The 16,735-nt window shown below is 39.8% G+C and overlaps 1 protein-coding gene across 1 annotated transcript in view; it reads left to right on the forward strand.

Moving 5' to 3' along the window:
- The window catches only part of LOC140486230 (uncharacterized), a 97,828-nt gene that overhangs the window by 64,269 nt on the left and 16,824 nt on the right, over positions 1-16,735 (forward strand). Inside the window, exons 16-19 of the mRNA XM_072585087.1 lie at positions 4,700-4,809; positions 5,193-5,322; positions 8,150-8,289; positions 12,841-12,964. Coding sequence (XP_072441188.1) covers positions 4,700-4,809; positions 5,193-5,322; positions 8,150-8,289; positions 12,841-12,964 — 504 coding nt within the window. The remainder of the gene's footprint in view (positions 1-4,699; positions 4,810-5,192; positions 5,323-8,149; positions 8,290-12,840; positions 12,965-16,735) is intronic.

Genomic DNA, 16,735 nt, shown 5'->3' on the forward strand with positions numbered 1-16,735 from the left:
TTTTAAATGTTGTAATTGTACCGCATCCACCACTTCCTCAGGAAGTTCATTGCACATGCAAACCACCCGTTGCGTAAAACATATGCCTCTTATGCATTTTTAAAATTTCTCTCCTTTCAGCTTAAAAATATGCCCACTGGTCTTGAAATCCCCCGTCCAAGGGAAAAGACAACTACCATTAACTCTATCTATACTCCTCAGTATTTTATAAACTTCTATGAGATCGTCTCTCAACCTCCTATGCTCCAGTAGAAAAAGTCCCAGCCTTTCTTTATAACTCCATAACTTTCATACGAGGCAACATTCTGGTAAATCTCTTCTGAACCATCTTCAGCTTGATAATATCCTTCCTATAACTAGGTGACCAGAACTGGGTACAGTATTCCAGAAAAGGCCTCACCAATGTCATGTACAATCTCAAAATGACTTGCCAACTCCTACACTCAAAGGACTGAGCAATGAAAGCAAGCGTGCCAATTGCCTTTTTAGCCATTCTGTCTGTATGTGACACAAACGTCAAAGAAATATGTGCTTGAACCCCTAGGTCCCTCTGTTCTACAACACTACCCAAAGCTCTACCATTAACTGTACTGCCCTGCCCCTGTTTGTTGTACTAAAATGCAATACCTCACATTTATCCAGATTGAACTCTATCTGCCATTTTTCGAACCATTGACCCATTAGGATTTACTAGTACTGATCTGAAGTTTGTAGTTGAACGAATATGTAGAGAGCAAAGAAAGATTTGAAGAAGAATTTTCTCATTTCAATAAAATAAAGTACTGCAGATGCAGATGATCTGAAATAGAAACAGAAATTGCTAGAGAAACTCAGCAGGTCTGGCAGCAACTGTGGGGAGAAAGTAGAGTTAACATTTCAAGTCCAGTGATCCTTCTTCAGAACTGATAGTAAACAGGAAAAGGTGGCATATATGCTCAAGTTAGGAGGTCAGGGGTACAAAGGAGTGAGCGGATAGGTGGTGTTGGAGTTCAGAGAGAGAGAGAGAGAGAAAAAGACAGTTAGTCAGATAATAGGATGGATGATGATAAGCCAGGGAAGGAGAAAAGCTGATAATGGGGACCATAAGTAGATGAAAATGGGTTTGTTGTGTTGAAAGCAGTCTGTATCATGAGAGGGTCTGGGGTGTGGGAGTGGGTAAAGGACATGGAATGAGATGTTTCGGCTCCAAAATTATTGAACTGGATATTGATTCCTGAAGGCTGCTGGGCCCCCAAGATGAAAGTGAGATGCTGTCCTTCCAGCTTGAGCTGTGCGTCAATGGAACACTGCAGCAGGCACAAGACAGAACTGTTGGCCAAGGAACATGGTGATGTGTTGAAGTGTCAGGCAACTGGATATTCAGGGTTATTGTTATAGACAGAATGTATGTATTCCGCAAAGCTGCAAACCCAGTCTGCATTTTGTCTCCACAATATAGAGGAGAACACATTGTGAGCAGTACAGTAGAACACAGTAGATTAGATTGAGTGAAGTGCAGATAAATCGTTGCTTCACCTGGATGGTGTGTCTGAAGCCTTGGATAGTGAGGAGGGAACAGGATAGTAAACAGGAAGGTGCTATACCTTCTGTGATTGAATGGGAAGGTGTCATGGGGATGTTTGGGAGTGGAGGAGGAATGGACCAGGATGCCCCAGAGGGAATGGAGAGGGGTGGTAGCATCCCACTGGAGATAGCAGACATGGTGGCTAATAATCCTTTTTTTCAGTGGGAATCATCCAATGCCCTCTTAAAAGTCTCAATTTAACCTATCTCTACTATATTTTCACGCAGTACATTCCATACCCTGACTACTCTTAGTCTGAAAATGTTTACACTTCACATTAAATCTATGCCTCTCATTCTTTTCCTCCCTTTATGATCAAGAACTATTTCTCCCTCTCTATTCTGTCCAGTCACTCATAATTTTGAAAAGCTCTATCAAATCTCCTCTTAGCCAATCATGAAAAGTCATCTCACCAACATCATGAAGCTGACAGAAGGAATGTCCCTCCTTGCCCATCTGATCAACATCACAAGCAAAAACTATTCTTCATGTCATTACCCAATGCTAAATGGTAATAATCCAAAATGACTCAATACAGAAATAAATGTCCTTTGCAGCATGGTTTCACATTAAAACCCAACAATTCACATTGGTGTAATTGTGGCCACTGAAGGCCAGCACCAGAAAAGTAAGAAATCAAAAGTCAACACAAATTAGTTTAAGGAATCCTTTTGATGAATTGTGGTTATGAAAGCAGGTGATGCATTGGCACAACTTGTCAGTATTCCAAGTTACCAAATGGTAGAAGATGACACTTCCATGTCTGAGCTCCAAAAATTATTTTTCAAGGGAAATATGTAGGGGATAAAAAACTACATTAAAATGGATATTATTATATTAAGACTGTGAAAAGGTTAACTGTGATAAGGAGGTTCTCCTATCTTCTCTTCCTGAGATGTTCTCCTCTGTTTCCCACTGAGGCTCAAAGAAGGTAATGCAGTTGATGTGGTGAATATGGACCTTCAGAAGACATTTGATACTGTGCCATGCAATAAATTTGTGAGGAAAGTTACAAGCCATGGAATAAAAGGGTTGGGACCAACATGAACACAAAATAATGAGTGAGAGAATAATAGTCAATTATTACTTTCAGGCTGGGAGAAGGTTTGTAGTGGAGATCCCCCAATGGTCAGCATTAGGACTCCTGCTTTCTCTGAAGTATATTAATGAACTAGACCTTGACGTGTAGGGGGCAATTTCAACATTTGCAGATAATACCAAACTTGGAAGAATTATAAACTGTGAGAAGGACAGGGTGGAACTCCATAAGAATATTGACAAGTTGGTGAAGTGGGCAGATAGATGGCAGGCAAGTTTCAATGCAGAGAAGTGTGAGGTGGTGCAATTTAGTGGGAAGAACTTTGACAGACAGTATAAAATAGAGGGCTGCAGGATTAGAGGGCCACAGACATATGTGTGCACAGATCATTGAAAATGGCAGAACAAATAGAGACAACAATAAGTAAAGCAAACAGTATGTTCAACTTAATTCATAGGGTATAGAATAAAAGAGCAAGCAGGTGATTTTGAACTTGTATATTTGTCAGACTTTAGTTGGAACACAGAGCATCGTTTAGTACAGCAATAGGAAAGGTTCCTCGGCCAACCATGTCTGTGCCAACCATGATGCTATTCTAAATTAATCCCATCTGCCAAGACATGGTCTGTATTTCTTTATTCCCTGCCTGTTCATGTATCTGTCTAAATGCCTCTTAAACTTTGCTATCGTACCTGCTTCTACTACCTCCCTGCCAGTGCATTCCAGGCACCTACTATCCTCACATCAGCGCTTACCATTAGTACACGGCAAATCTGATGGTAACACTTGGAATCTGTACATGCACAGGTAAACAAAGAAATCCAAACATTGGTGTCCTCTGTACGCTGTTACAATCTTCAATACTCAGAATTGAAGTAACTGAAATAGTATGAATATATTTACCAAGTGAACAAGTTGGGGCTACTGCATTTAAGAGTAAGTTTATTGTTTATTGAGTAATAAAGTCTCAATCCATATCAGTAAATGGGTTTTGGTAGCAAGAGCAGCATTTGCTGCCTATCCCTAATTGTCCTTGAACTAAGTGATATTTCAGAGTCAATCATGAGCCTAGGGTCACATGGAGACCTGAGACCTGACCAAGAAAGGAGAGCACAATTCCTTCCCTAAATACGTCAGTCAAATGGTTTTACAATAATCAGTGAAAGATTCATTGTCATCATAGTTAAAAATCATACAACACCAGGTTATAGTCCAACAGGTTTATTTGGAAACACTTGCTTTTGGACTGCTGCTCCTAACCACCTGATGAAGGAGCGGCACTCTGAAAGCTAGTGCTTCCAAATAAACCTGATGAACTATAATCTGGTGTTGTGTGATTTTTAACTTTGTCCACCCCCGTCCCACACAGGCACCTCCATATCATGATTGTCATCATAACTAGGCTACATTCCAAGATTTGTATTTCAGAACATATTTACTGAATTGAAATGCACCAGATGCCATGAAAGGCTATCGATCCATGTCCCTGTGCATTCACCTGGGCTTCTGGATTACTCGTCCAATGACATTGCCACTAAACTACAATCTTCCTGACAATACATTCTAATTACTATTGAAAAATCTCTCCAAGCCTGAAAATTTTACAAGCTTAGAGTGCTTATTCCTCAACAATAAAATAAATGCTGCATACTTTTAGAAATATATTTATATATACAGGTTTGCGTGTTTGGCTTAGCAACTTATCCATCTGTCTTAATCTTATTTTCACTTCATTGAAATATATGTTTCCTATTCTTCCTGGTTTGCAATCTGTGTGGATTAGTGAGTTAGCTTGAAGAGCCTCACTGTTGCGTATCCTATTCACAGATCTCCTTGATATCCTCTCGACAGAATATAATTGGTCTGACACCCAATTAGTGGAAATGCCTGATGTGACTCTGAACAAAAATTCTCTGAGCAACAATTGTACTCATGCTTCTGTTTCTGCTTTAGTTGTTTTGGTATCACAGACTGATATCCTCATGTATCAATGTGTGAGATGATTGACAGAAGTGATAGCATGTATGACTAAGCATTTGTCTGTTACAGAAGGATTTTAGAATGTTACAAACTACTCTTATTCATTTGTTTTACAGCTCCAAGCATTCAACAGAGTTGACTTTCAGGGAGAAAGTGTTGAATTTGTAACAGAAATACCCAGTTTACCAAGTTCACAACTAAATTCATTTAAAGTTCTTCGAGGATGGTAAATACAAAAATATTTTCTTCTGTATTACCTGTCGATACAAATGCGTAAATGTTGGAATCTGCATGAATCATTTTTGACCTTACCTTTCTAAAATAAAGTAATTTTTCACTTGGTGGTAAAATTTATGCTTAATATATGTTCTGTGAAAGTGCTTTCTCAGGCCCTATTTATGGAGAATGAAGGGGACATCTTGTTTATAAAGGTTTATGGTGGTGTTCCATATATAACAGAACAGATTTTTTCCAGAGATTTTTTTTCCATAAATTTGTAGTATTAACAACATCTTCAAAACTGTTATTAGTTTTGCAATATAAAACACGGAAAACTGAAAGCATCTTTTGATACTTTTATGTCTTTTCTTTTATTTTTCACCTTTCTAGCTGGGTCTTGTATGATGGAAAAGACTACAGTGGCCACCAGTATGTGTTGGAGGAAGGACACTACCCAGACCTTGATTCTTTGGGATGTCTGTCAACAAAACCAATTCAATCTCTGAAGCCCATCAGATATGTACGTTTTTGGTATCTCTAGAGTACAAATCAACATTTGCATCACTGCAAATCAACCTAACTGTCCACTGATCATTCTGCCATGGATCACTCAAATTATATCACTTCTCTTTCTGACTAGCCAAAACAACCACTGCTTCTGAATCATTCTAGGAAGCAATTCAAGCTCCTTCTCAGCACCATAAAGTCTTTCTTTCAACTTCCATTTCTCTTCTATCATTAGCTTTGAAACCATTGAAAGGGCTCACAGATTTTTCTATCCAAGATGGGTACCTTCTACTAAACTGCTTCTGCTTGCTTAAGGCATGACTCTCACACTCACCCTCTCCCATGTCCAATTTTCCTAATCTGCAACGTTCTATAGTTTCTCTCTTATTTCGTGTTCAGTGAACTCATCAGACTATTGTGTCACACTGCACCATTCCCTTGGTTCCATTCCATCAAACTGCTTAGGCATATTGCACAGGACATTTCCTCCTTGGGGCTATTTTCTGTCTGTTGCCGACAGTTCCTCTTCCAGGTGATTAGTGTTTGCAAATTGGTGTCATGAGGTTAGCCAATTATTCTCCCTTTTAGTGTAATTTGTCCTTTTTTTTGCTATTCAAGGTTAACCATTATAGTTAAGCATCAAGTGCACCTGACTTTCTCTACAGAAACTTTCCCATTAAATGCACTGTACTTCTAGCTTTTCAGATTCTCAGAATATTAATTGCTCGCAATTTTACTCGCAGAAATGAATTTAGAGATATTGCAAGACATTAGGTTTCTCGTTCTGCTAAGCTTTTAATGTAAAACCTATGTGCTTGTTTTTCTACACATGTCTCCAGGGTTCCAGAATGTGACAAAGCTGACATGTACGCATTATCAATTTGTGGCATACAAAGAATCACAAATTTGGGCTATAGATTTGTGACATGAATCAGAGATTATTTTGCCTATCATACTATCCCTCGACATCGCTTCTACAAGCCTCTGCAGTAGGAAGTGAAAAAATGACACCTAAATTGCCCCACATTGTCTTTGGCCACTTCTGAAAGTCCATGTAATTTACCCATTCTGAAAGTTTTTTTTTTGATTAGTCAATATGTGAGATATTTATCAGTGTGCTGTGGACAGTTGGACTGGTATCTGAGTCTTAAAGAACCGGTGAGAGCAGCAGCAACAGCATTGACTGGGATGAATGGAGGTGTCGCAAGTGTAATGTTCCATTTAGTGGTCATAACTGAGTAGAATATTGCACGTCTCACAAATTCTATTAACATTTTGTACAAATGCCACTGAATTAGTTAATATTAGCTGTAAAGTAACAATGAAAAAGAGGAAAAGTAAGCAACAACATACATTCAATAACTCTGTCAAGAACAAATGGAACAGAAATAAAACCTATCTAATACCGATCCTCTGGCCAAACTGATAGTGTGTTAATGGATTGTTAAATAGTATATTAACTATGGCAACATGATGTTTGTACTTAATTCAGTACTTCCAAATTATTGGGAATTCTGCTATGACCAGTATAGTAAGTTGCCTGAATTTCCCATTTAGCATTATGATGACGATATATTGACAGTGAGATAGTGTCACTGGACTAGTAAGTTAAGAATCCCAGACTAATGCGCTACAGATACAAGTTCAAATCCCAATATGGTAGGTGGTGAAATTGGATTTTAACTAAACGTTGGCCAGTTGAGACCATGTAGTCAGTGCTAGCTGTTGTAAAGATAAATCTCGTTTAGAGAAGAAACTCTGCAATCCTTACCTGGTCATGTGACTCCAGATCCACAGTAATGTGATTAACTCTCAACGCCCAAAAGCCACTCAGTTCAGGGGCAATCAATTCTGATTTCTGTTCATAGATGTTACCAGACCTGCTGAACTTTTCCAGCAACTTCTGGTTTTGTTTCAGATTTACAGCATCTATAGTGCTTTCGGTTTTTACAAGGGCAATCAGGGATGTGCAATAAATACTGGCCTTACCAATGACACCTACATCCCATGAGCAAATAACCAAATCCCTTTTCCCATGAATATCGCCATTCTTACACTAGGCAACAACTGTGATCAGACATAAAATGTGAGCTTCTAGCAGTTCCAGGGACTAAAGAATGTATGGGGTTTGATCTGATGTGTCCATCAATTCCTTTGGAAACATTCATTCAGTCAGCTGGGTATTCCATTGAGAATACCATGCATTTTTGTTCTGTGGAAAGTGAAACCAGTGGGATGGGATAAGATGACCAGACAGCACAGTGGATGCACAGGCACCATCCTTGTGGCTATGAAACTCCTTAAAGACTTCACCAATCTTCAACTGCAACTCTGGCAGGAAAGCAGCAGCACGTCAACAACTTATATTTATATGGCACTTTAAATTTATTCTTTGATGGGATGTGTGCATCATTGGCAAGTCTAGCATATGTTGCCCATTCCTAATTAGCCTTGAACTGAAGGCTATTCCCTTGTAAGATTCCAGGGATGGGAATACCATCTTCAGAATGTTACCTCCCTATCAGAGACAGAAGTCTCCTTTGCCATAAGTGCCTCTAGGAGCAGCGACATCTCCTGGCTATAGACACACCAGAGGCCTACAAGCAACAAGGGACCACAGGTCTATGGGTAAGTAAAGAGTGAGGGGAAACATGGAGAGAGGTTTGAAGGAGAGAGAGGGTGGGGGAAGCAAAGGCAGGTTGTGGCTTCCACCATCTCACCTTTCTCAATACTGGGTCTCTACATCGGCCTTTGTGAGAAATTGTATAAATGTTTAATGATATCAAATATGATTAAGTTAAAAATGTGTAGTGTGATCCTGTTGTTATTTCTTGTTTCAGGATTTTTCCATGCCTTCTATCAGCTTATTTAGCGTTTGTTCATTTGAAGGTCAAGAGCTGATTCTTACAGAAGGCATTAATTGTTGGAAGGACAAAGGTTACTACCAAATGCCAAAATCAGTCAAAGTGAACAGTGGAATGTAAGTAGGCACAAATCACTCAATTTCAAATATTCTGTTGTTTAGAAGATATACTAGCTTGAAGAAGCCCAGAGAATGTAATTGATTCTGGGTTAGTTGACACTGTTAAAAGAAGCTGCCATGATGTCTGTGAAGTGGAAGGATTTGAAGGTTTCCAAGCTACGAGGATAATTTAATTAAAATCATATCCCCAAAACAGACTGGCTTACTAGGTACACAATATCTTTTAAGCAGCATTCAACTCAAGTGAAGCTCTGTACCATTAATGCAGCTTTCCTGCCCCTAACATGTTACTTGCATTACTTATTTTTTTAATATCTTGGGAAATAAAGAAGGGATTCTTAAAATGCGTATGTGTGTGTGTGTGTGTGGGTCTGTGTGTGTGGGGCGGGGGGGGAAGTGGTACCAGTAGTTGGTACAAAATAATTTGCTACAGTCTCTGGGTGAAGTTGGCTTCACAGCCAAATACCATTTCTTGCTCCTGTAATTTCAACTTTCGTATGCAACCTTGAACTATACAAAACCAGGCTGATATAAAATAGGCTTGGATACAAATTGGAATTAGGACAACACTATATAGAGCAAATTCTGAATCCTGCTTTCCCTTTAGACATATCTTCCTCTTGAACACAGACCATAAATAACATACAGATAAAATGGTACAACGAAGGAAACATTTTCCTTTTTGCCTATAATTATATATCAAAATTGCAAACTGCCATTCTCATAATCATTTTTCTGTGTAAACTAATCTCTAGCATTATTATTGTTGTTTCAGCCATGTACAGTTGGATAACCTCAAAGCTGTTAATAAAATGAATAATTCATTTAATTGAGCACTCTTATCTGATCTGACAGCCAAATAGAAAATTTTAATACCATATTGAGGGGGTTGAATTGTTGAAGTGTTATCCTTGATGAAGATCAATTATGGTAGATAGAAATGGACCTGAAATTAATCAATAGCAACCTTTAAAAGAGGAAAAAAACAACAAATTTTGTAGAGGTAAAATGAAATGATGAAAATGAAAGAAGGAAGAAAGTGAAGCAAAAGAACAGTCAATGAAGTGATAAATATCACCGCAGAAAATATGAAATTAGATAGTTGTGTCAGCCTTACTTCAGAGGTAGCTCAGCTCCTGGGAGTCTTATGGTTCGCAGTTTAAGTCATTTTCTAGAGAATTGAGCACATAATGTAAACTGGAATTTCATTTGAACTGAAAGTCAGATACTGGGGGGTATTGCACTTTTGGAGGCAATAGATGAGACATTATAATGAGATTCTAACCTGCTTCCTCAACAGAAGTTGAACGATCTCAGGGCACTATTTGAATTACACGTGGTAATGATAGCTAAGAAAAGACTAGTTAGTCTGTTGACACTGTCCTATGCTGTGGTGATGTTACGATGCTACACCACGATCCACAGATGCCCCCCCCCCCCCCCATTCTGCAGCTATGCATTCTCTTGGAAGGGTGAAAGAATCTTGCATCATTTCAGGAAAAACTTGGGAAATTTGTGTTCAATTTTCAAAGAGACAATGGTAAGTCAGAGATCAAAGATAGACAAAAGAGTTCAAGTCAAGAAGTGGGGCAAGAGTCATTTTCTGAACATCAAGGTAGCATTTTACTGAGTGTGGTATCAATGAACGCTGGCAAACATGGAGTCAATTGGAATGGGGGGAAAACACAACAATGATTGGAGTCACTCTCATCTTAAGTGAGAAGAATTTCACTAATTGCCAATTAAGGATTGTCAGTCAGGCTGATGGTTTAGTACATTTGGCATGTATAGGAAGCAACACAAAAAGTCATATTCTTTATGCACACACACTGTGCCTGTTTCAACTCAACAAAATAGAACATAGAAAAGTACCGCACAGAACAGGCCCTTTGGCCCACGATGTTGTGCTGAGGTTTAATCCTAATATAAAATATAGTAACTTAACCTACGCACCCCTCAACTCACTGCTATCCATGTGCCTGTCTAGCAGTCACTTAAATGACTCTGCTTCCACCACCACAGCTGGCAACGCATTCCATGCATTCACAAGTCTCTGCATAAAGAACCTACCTCTGAGGTCTCCTTTATACCTTCCTCCTAATATTTTCAAACTATGACTCCTTGTACCAGTCAATCCTGCCCTCGGGAAAAGTCTCTGGTTATTGACTCTATCTATTCCTCTCATTATTTTGTACACCTCGATCAGGTCTCCTCTCTTCCTCCTTCTCTCCAGAGAGAAAAGTCCGAGCTTATTCAACCTTTCTTCTTAAGGCAAATCCTCCAGTCCAAGCAGCATCCTGGTAAACCTTCTTTGCACCCTCTCCAAAGCCTCTGTATCTTTCCTATAGTAGGGCGACCGGAACTGGACACAATATTCCAAGGGTGATCTCACCAGGGACTTGTAGAGCTGCAGCAAAACCCCACGGCTCTTAAACTCGATCCCCCTGTTAATGAAAGCCAAAACACCATATGCTTTCTAAACAACCCCATCCATTTGGGTGGCAACTTTGAGGGATCTATGTACTTGCACACCCAGATCCCCCTGTTCCTCCACACTGCCGAGAATCCTGTCTTTAATCCACATTCAGTATTCGAGTTCGACCTTCCAAAATGTATCACTTCGCATTTATCCAGGTTGAACTCCATCTGCCATTTCTCAGCCCAGCTCTGCATCCTGTCTATGTCGTGCTGCAGCCTGCAGTAACCCTCTATACTATCAATGACACCTCCAAGCTTTGTGTCATCTGCAAATTTACTAACCCACCCCTCAACCTCCTCATCAAAGTCATTTATAAAAACTACAAAGAGCAGAGGCCCAAGAACAGAGCCCTGTGGGACCCCACTCAACACTGACCTTCATAGATGGAGGAAAGAATACTTTCCATCTACAACCACTCTCTGCCTTCTGTCAGCCAGCCAATTCTGAATCCAGATAGCCAAATCTCCCTGTATCCCATACTTCCTGACTTTATGAATGAGCCTACCATGGGGAACCCGATCAAATGCCTTGCTGAAGTCCATATACACCACATCCACTGCTCGACCATCATCGACCTGTCTTGACACCTCCTCAAAGAACTCAATAAGATTTGTGAGGCATGACCTGCCCCTCACATAGCCATGCTGACTGCCTTTAATCACACTATGCTTTGCCAAATAGTCATAAATCCTATCCCTTAGAATTCTTTCCAAAACCTTGCTGACTACAGACGTCAAACTGACTGGTCTGTAATTGCCAGGGATTTCCCTATTACCCTTCTTGAAAAGAGGAACAACATTCGCCTCCTTCTAGGTAACACCATTTTCTGGTTCATTTCTTAGAGAATACCTCAATCAATTAGTCAACCTTTCTGATTCAAAATTTAATCAAGGCTTGTCAGTTAAATATGTCATTATTAACTAGTTTGTTCCCTGTAGCAACAGATCTACCAATCAGAATCCACTTGCCAACCAATCAGCACTCACCTCTCATACTGTTTGTTCCCCTTTACATTGACATTTGTGTGAATTGTCCTGATGAGTGAAAGCCAAAAAGCTTCAAGAAAATGTGTCTTTGTTCAACATTATTCATTATGGTAATAGTTCTTTTACGTCAGTCTGCTTATGTTAATCCCATTCTCTGCTTTTCTGCTGTATCCATTTATAATCTTACTTTACAAGTAGCCTCTGTATCAAAAGCTGATTGCTTTACTGTTCAGAATCGACAACAGAAACATAAAAAAGGCAATGAAAAGATGAAAAATTATAAGGTACATGTAAAACAACAAAAGATGCTGGAGATCACAGCAGGTTAGACAGCATCCATAGAGAGAAAGCAAGCTAACATTTCAAGTCGAGATCATTCTTCATCAGAGCTGAAAGGCACACCTTATTCCTTGCCTTCTTACGTGACTAGCATGTAACTTTGTGAATTTACAAAAAAAAGCTGGAAAATTACAGAAAATATTTAACAAAAATCTGTTTAGTCAACATTGTTTCATACATGTAGTATACTTAAAATTAGAACTGGGAGATATGTTATGAAAGGAGTAATAAAATCACCATGGTCCTGTTGTCTCATTAGCATGAGTCAGCTGGGGTAAATTTAATCTGAGGATAACCATACCCCAGGCAAGGGGCAAGGTTGAGAAGGTGGAACTTTCATGGTAACCTCCACTGGGACAGGAATTGAACCCACACTATTGACATCACTCTTCATCACAAACCAGCCATTAGGACAAATGAGCTAACTGAAATATTTTCGTAACCACATGAACCTCACTCCTAATACCTAATAATTGAACCATTGCATAGTAAGTAAAACACTCTTTAGTCTGGAAGTGAACTGAATAAACTTTTAAATGCATATTTATTTGAAATCAATGCCAAATTAAAACGCTTCTAATGTGCACCTTCGGACAAACTTTCTTGAGAAATAAATTCACATTGACAAATTGGCACTAATGCAAGCGAACACATAATATGCAATGAATTCAATATAATCAAGCAAAAGAATAATTCAGCTCTCAATTTACAATTCCTCATAACGTTTTGTCTGTTTATTGTCAGATGGATAGCCTATGAACATGCCAACTTCAGAGGAAGACAGTTTCTCTTGGAAAGCACTGAAATTACCAATTGGAATGAATTCAGTGAAGGAAGGACAATTGGTTCAATTCGTCTGCTTGAACAGGTAAGTTATTAAGCTACTTCAGTTGAAAGCTGCATGAGAACCATCAGTGTTATGACTCTGTACCTCATATTCTGGTAAGGCCAACATTCATTGCCCATCCCTAAATGCTCTCGAACTGAGAGACTTGCTAGGCATTTTCAGTGGGCAATTACGTGTCACCCAAATTACTGTAGATCTAAAGTCACATACAGTCCAGACCAGGTAAGGATGGCAGATTTCTCCCTAATGGACATTAGTGAAGCAAGTACATTTTAATGATAATTGACATTTCATCACCATCAGACTAGCTTTTTGTCTTAATTTCAATTTCACCATCTGCCTCGGTGGGATTCAAATGCAAGTTCACAAGACATTATCCAGGGGCTCTGGGTTATCAATCCAGTCACATTAGCACAATGTCACTGTCTCCCCAATTATTTCATGCTTTTCCAAATTTTACCCCAGAATTTTGTGTTTCCAATTCTTATCTGTATCAACCAATATGTTTCCCAAAAGAGTGTGAGTACTTTTGATATAGGATAAATAAGACCTTCTCTGCCTTTTGCTTTTTAAAACTGGACTGCTAACGGTGTGGATAATTGCCCAAGTCTTGCAACCAAGTACACTGGAGTTGCATGACAGGGACATGGGGAAGGCCTTACACAGTTGACTCCCTGGGAATAGCCTGGGAAGATTTGGAATTGTTCAAAAAAGTCCCAAAATCTAAGCTAGAGTCAGAGACTTCCAATAATTCTGACTGCGCAATTGGAACTCAGTAGTTCTGGCAGCATCTGTGGAGAGAGAAACAGAAGTAACATGTCAAGTCTAGATAACTCTTCTTTGGAGCTGAAGAGGGCTGGCAAAGTGGGTTTTATGTAATACAAAATGGGGGAGGAACATATGGAAGAAATGGTCAGGGTGCCCAGAGCAAAGACAAAGGGAGTGGTAATGGTTGTAGAGAAGTGGTGGAAATGGCGTTAATGGTAGATTTTACCATTTGCTGAGAGCAAACCCATGCACACAAGACTTTGAAGGGGGAAGGTGTAAGATAAAATTGGAGGACAGTGCTCAAGGTCTGAATTTGTTGAAATTAATATTGAGTCATGAAGGCTGTAAAATGCACATGAGATGATTTTTCTCCAGATTATATTGGGTTTCACTGGAACACTGTAACAATCCTAAGATTGAAATGTTAGCAAAAGAGCAAGATGGTATAGTGAACTGGCAAGTGACTGAACATCAGGGTCATACTTATGAACGGAGCTGAGGTGTTCTGCAAAGTGGTCACCTAGTTTGTTTTTGGTCTCACTAGAGGAGACTACAGTGTAGCAGTGAAAACAACAGTTTAAATTGAAAAAGTAAGCAAGTAAACCAATAATTCAACTGGAAGGGGTCTTTGGGGTCTTGGACATTAAGGAGGGCAGGGATTAGATTAGATTAGATTAGATTACTTACAGTGTGGAAACAGGCCCTTCGGCCCAACAAGTCCACACCGCCCCGCCGAAGCATAACCCACCCATACCCCTACATCTACATTTACCCCTTACCTAACACTATGGGCAATTTAGCATGGCCAATTCACCTGGCCTGCACATCTTTGAACTGTGGGAGGAAACCGGAGCACCCGGAGGAAACCCACGCAGACACGGGGAGAACGTGCAAACTCCACACAGTCAGTCGCCTGAGGCGGGAATTGAACCCGGGTCTCAGGCGCTGTGAGGCAGCAGTGCTAACCACTGTGCCACCGTGCCGCCCACCAAAAGGATAAAAGGAGAAGTGTTACATCATCTGCTTGGGAAGGTGACATGAGGGGTCTAAAGAGGTGTTAGAAGTAACAGACAAGTTGAAAAGGGTGTCACAGATTGTACAGACTCTGTGGAATTCCACCTGTTGGTGGAAAGGGGAAGATGTCTCTGGCCTTAGCATCCTGCTTGAGGTTGCAGAATGGGACCAGATGATCCTTTGAATGCAGAGGCTGGTGCTTGCAAAATTAAGGCAAGGGCAACCCGATGCTTTTAATTCTTAGGTGTTGAAGGGCCAAGAGCCTTCTGGGGGATATTCCTCGATTGAAGAAACAGGAGATTGTGACAAAGACAGTACTGTGGAGGATACCACCATCAGAACAGATGTGACAGAAAGAGAAAAACCGGAAAAATTGAGTGCTTGCAGAAAGTAGGGTGTGAGGCCGTGTAGTCAAGGTAACTTGGACATTGGTGGACATCACTATCCCCAGAAATGGAAACAGAGAAGTTTAGGAAGGGAAAGAAAGAGACAGAAATAGACCAGGTGAAGGTGAGTGAAGATTGATCTTTCCAATTGTGGATGACAGCAGGAGGCAGCATGGATGACATCATTGATATATGGTTGAGGTAGCTGCAGTGGAGTGGGAAAAGAGTTTAACAGAAAGGATGGTTACGCAACAATGGCAGAAGTTTGAGAAAAGTGATAACTCAGTGTAATGATATATTGTAATGAGGAAGAAGGAAGGGAATAAAATGACCATGGCTAGCTAAGAATAGAATAAGAATAGTTAAAGCATTGCTTGTCTCTGTCCAATGTTACATGCTCATTGATATAAGAAACTTCATGTATCAGTATTGGCAGGTTGTTAACAGCATCTTGACACTAAACCTCACTGGGGTGTCTGTAAATGGCCTGGGCATATGTTTCTCCCATGTTTAGTACCAGCATGCTCCCTCAGGGTCCATGTATGTCTGGTTAAGTCCAGGCAAACAAGATCATTAAATTTTTTTTACAATAGAGGATCCCTTTTTTCCTGCTTCATCTGCTCACTATCTCTGTCTTCCAGACAACCTACAGTTCACACCCATCAAATTCAATGTCTATGACTTCTTCTCCCTGGGTATCTGAAGGGGTTAATTGATTTCACATGATAGACTTTGTCCATCAGGATATAAAGGGCTCTTCCTTGGAGGAGATAACCAGAGGCCAGTGTGCCTCCGATACGTTCTGTATGTGTTCACCTTAAGTATATTACACTTAATTGCTTATTCTTGGTGTTTCCAACACAGAGTTAAATTAATAATATGTACTAGATCTATTAGTTGGCTGGAATACTAGTTTGTGATGCAGAGTGATGCCAACAGCATGGGTTCAATTCCTATCCCAGCTGGGGTCACCGTGAAGATCCCACTTTCTCAAGTGGTGATGACTCACCATCAGTCATCTCTCTCCTCTGGGACTATGGCAACTTGGCCTTACTAGATTTTAAGTTCAGCCTGATTGTCTCACAAGACAGTCTTGTATCTCAGCTGTAGTATTTCTAGCTATTAAGTAATATGTAATAAATGTAGTTATAATTCATTGAGATTTAAACCAGTTTCTACTGAAGAATTCATGTTGGAATCCTACTCATTTGGCATCAGTAGTTTAGACTGATACCAGCAAGAAGGATTGGTGGCAATGAATGTACCATATGGCAGTAGTGGAAACTGAAGACTTCATTTAATCATGCTTTACAATATGGTGAACAGCAATGAGGATTTTGGCCAGACACTGCTAACCTGAAAAAATATTCAGTTTTACAAATGCCACAACCATCTGAGTAGAAGAGGAAGGCATGTATGCAGCTTGTTCGTTGAAGTTTGAAACCGCTAGAAATAGTGAAAAATACTTTAAAAGCTTGTGGACACCATGAAGAGTCTTACCCAAACTGCAAGGGGAATAATCCAAATCATAAATCCTGGGTACAGTAGGAGATATTGAACCCCTGAAGTAAGTTCAGTTCCTAAGAGAAATGGTGAGTGTTTTTAGATTTTTAAAAATTCTAAA

Source organism: Chiloscyllium punctatum, chromosome 15, assembly GCF_047496795.1.
Source record: "Chiloscyllium punctatum isolate Juve2018m chromosome 15, sChiPun1.3, whole genome shotgun sequence".
Taxonomy (NCBI): domain Eukaryota; kingdom Metazoa; phylum Chordata; class Chondrichthyes; order Orectolobiformes; family Hemiscylliidae; genus Chiloscyllium; species Chiloscyllium punctatum.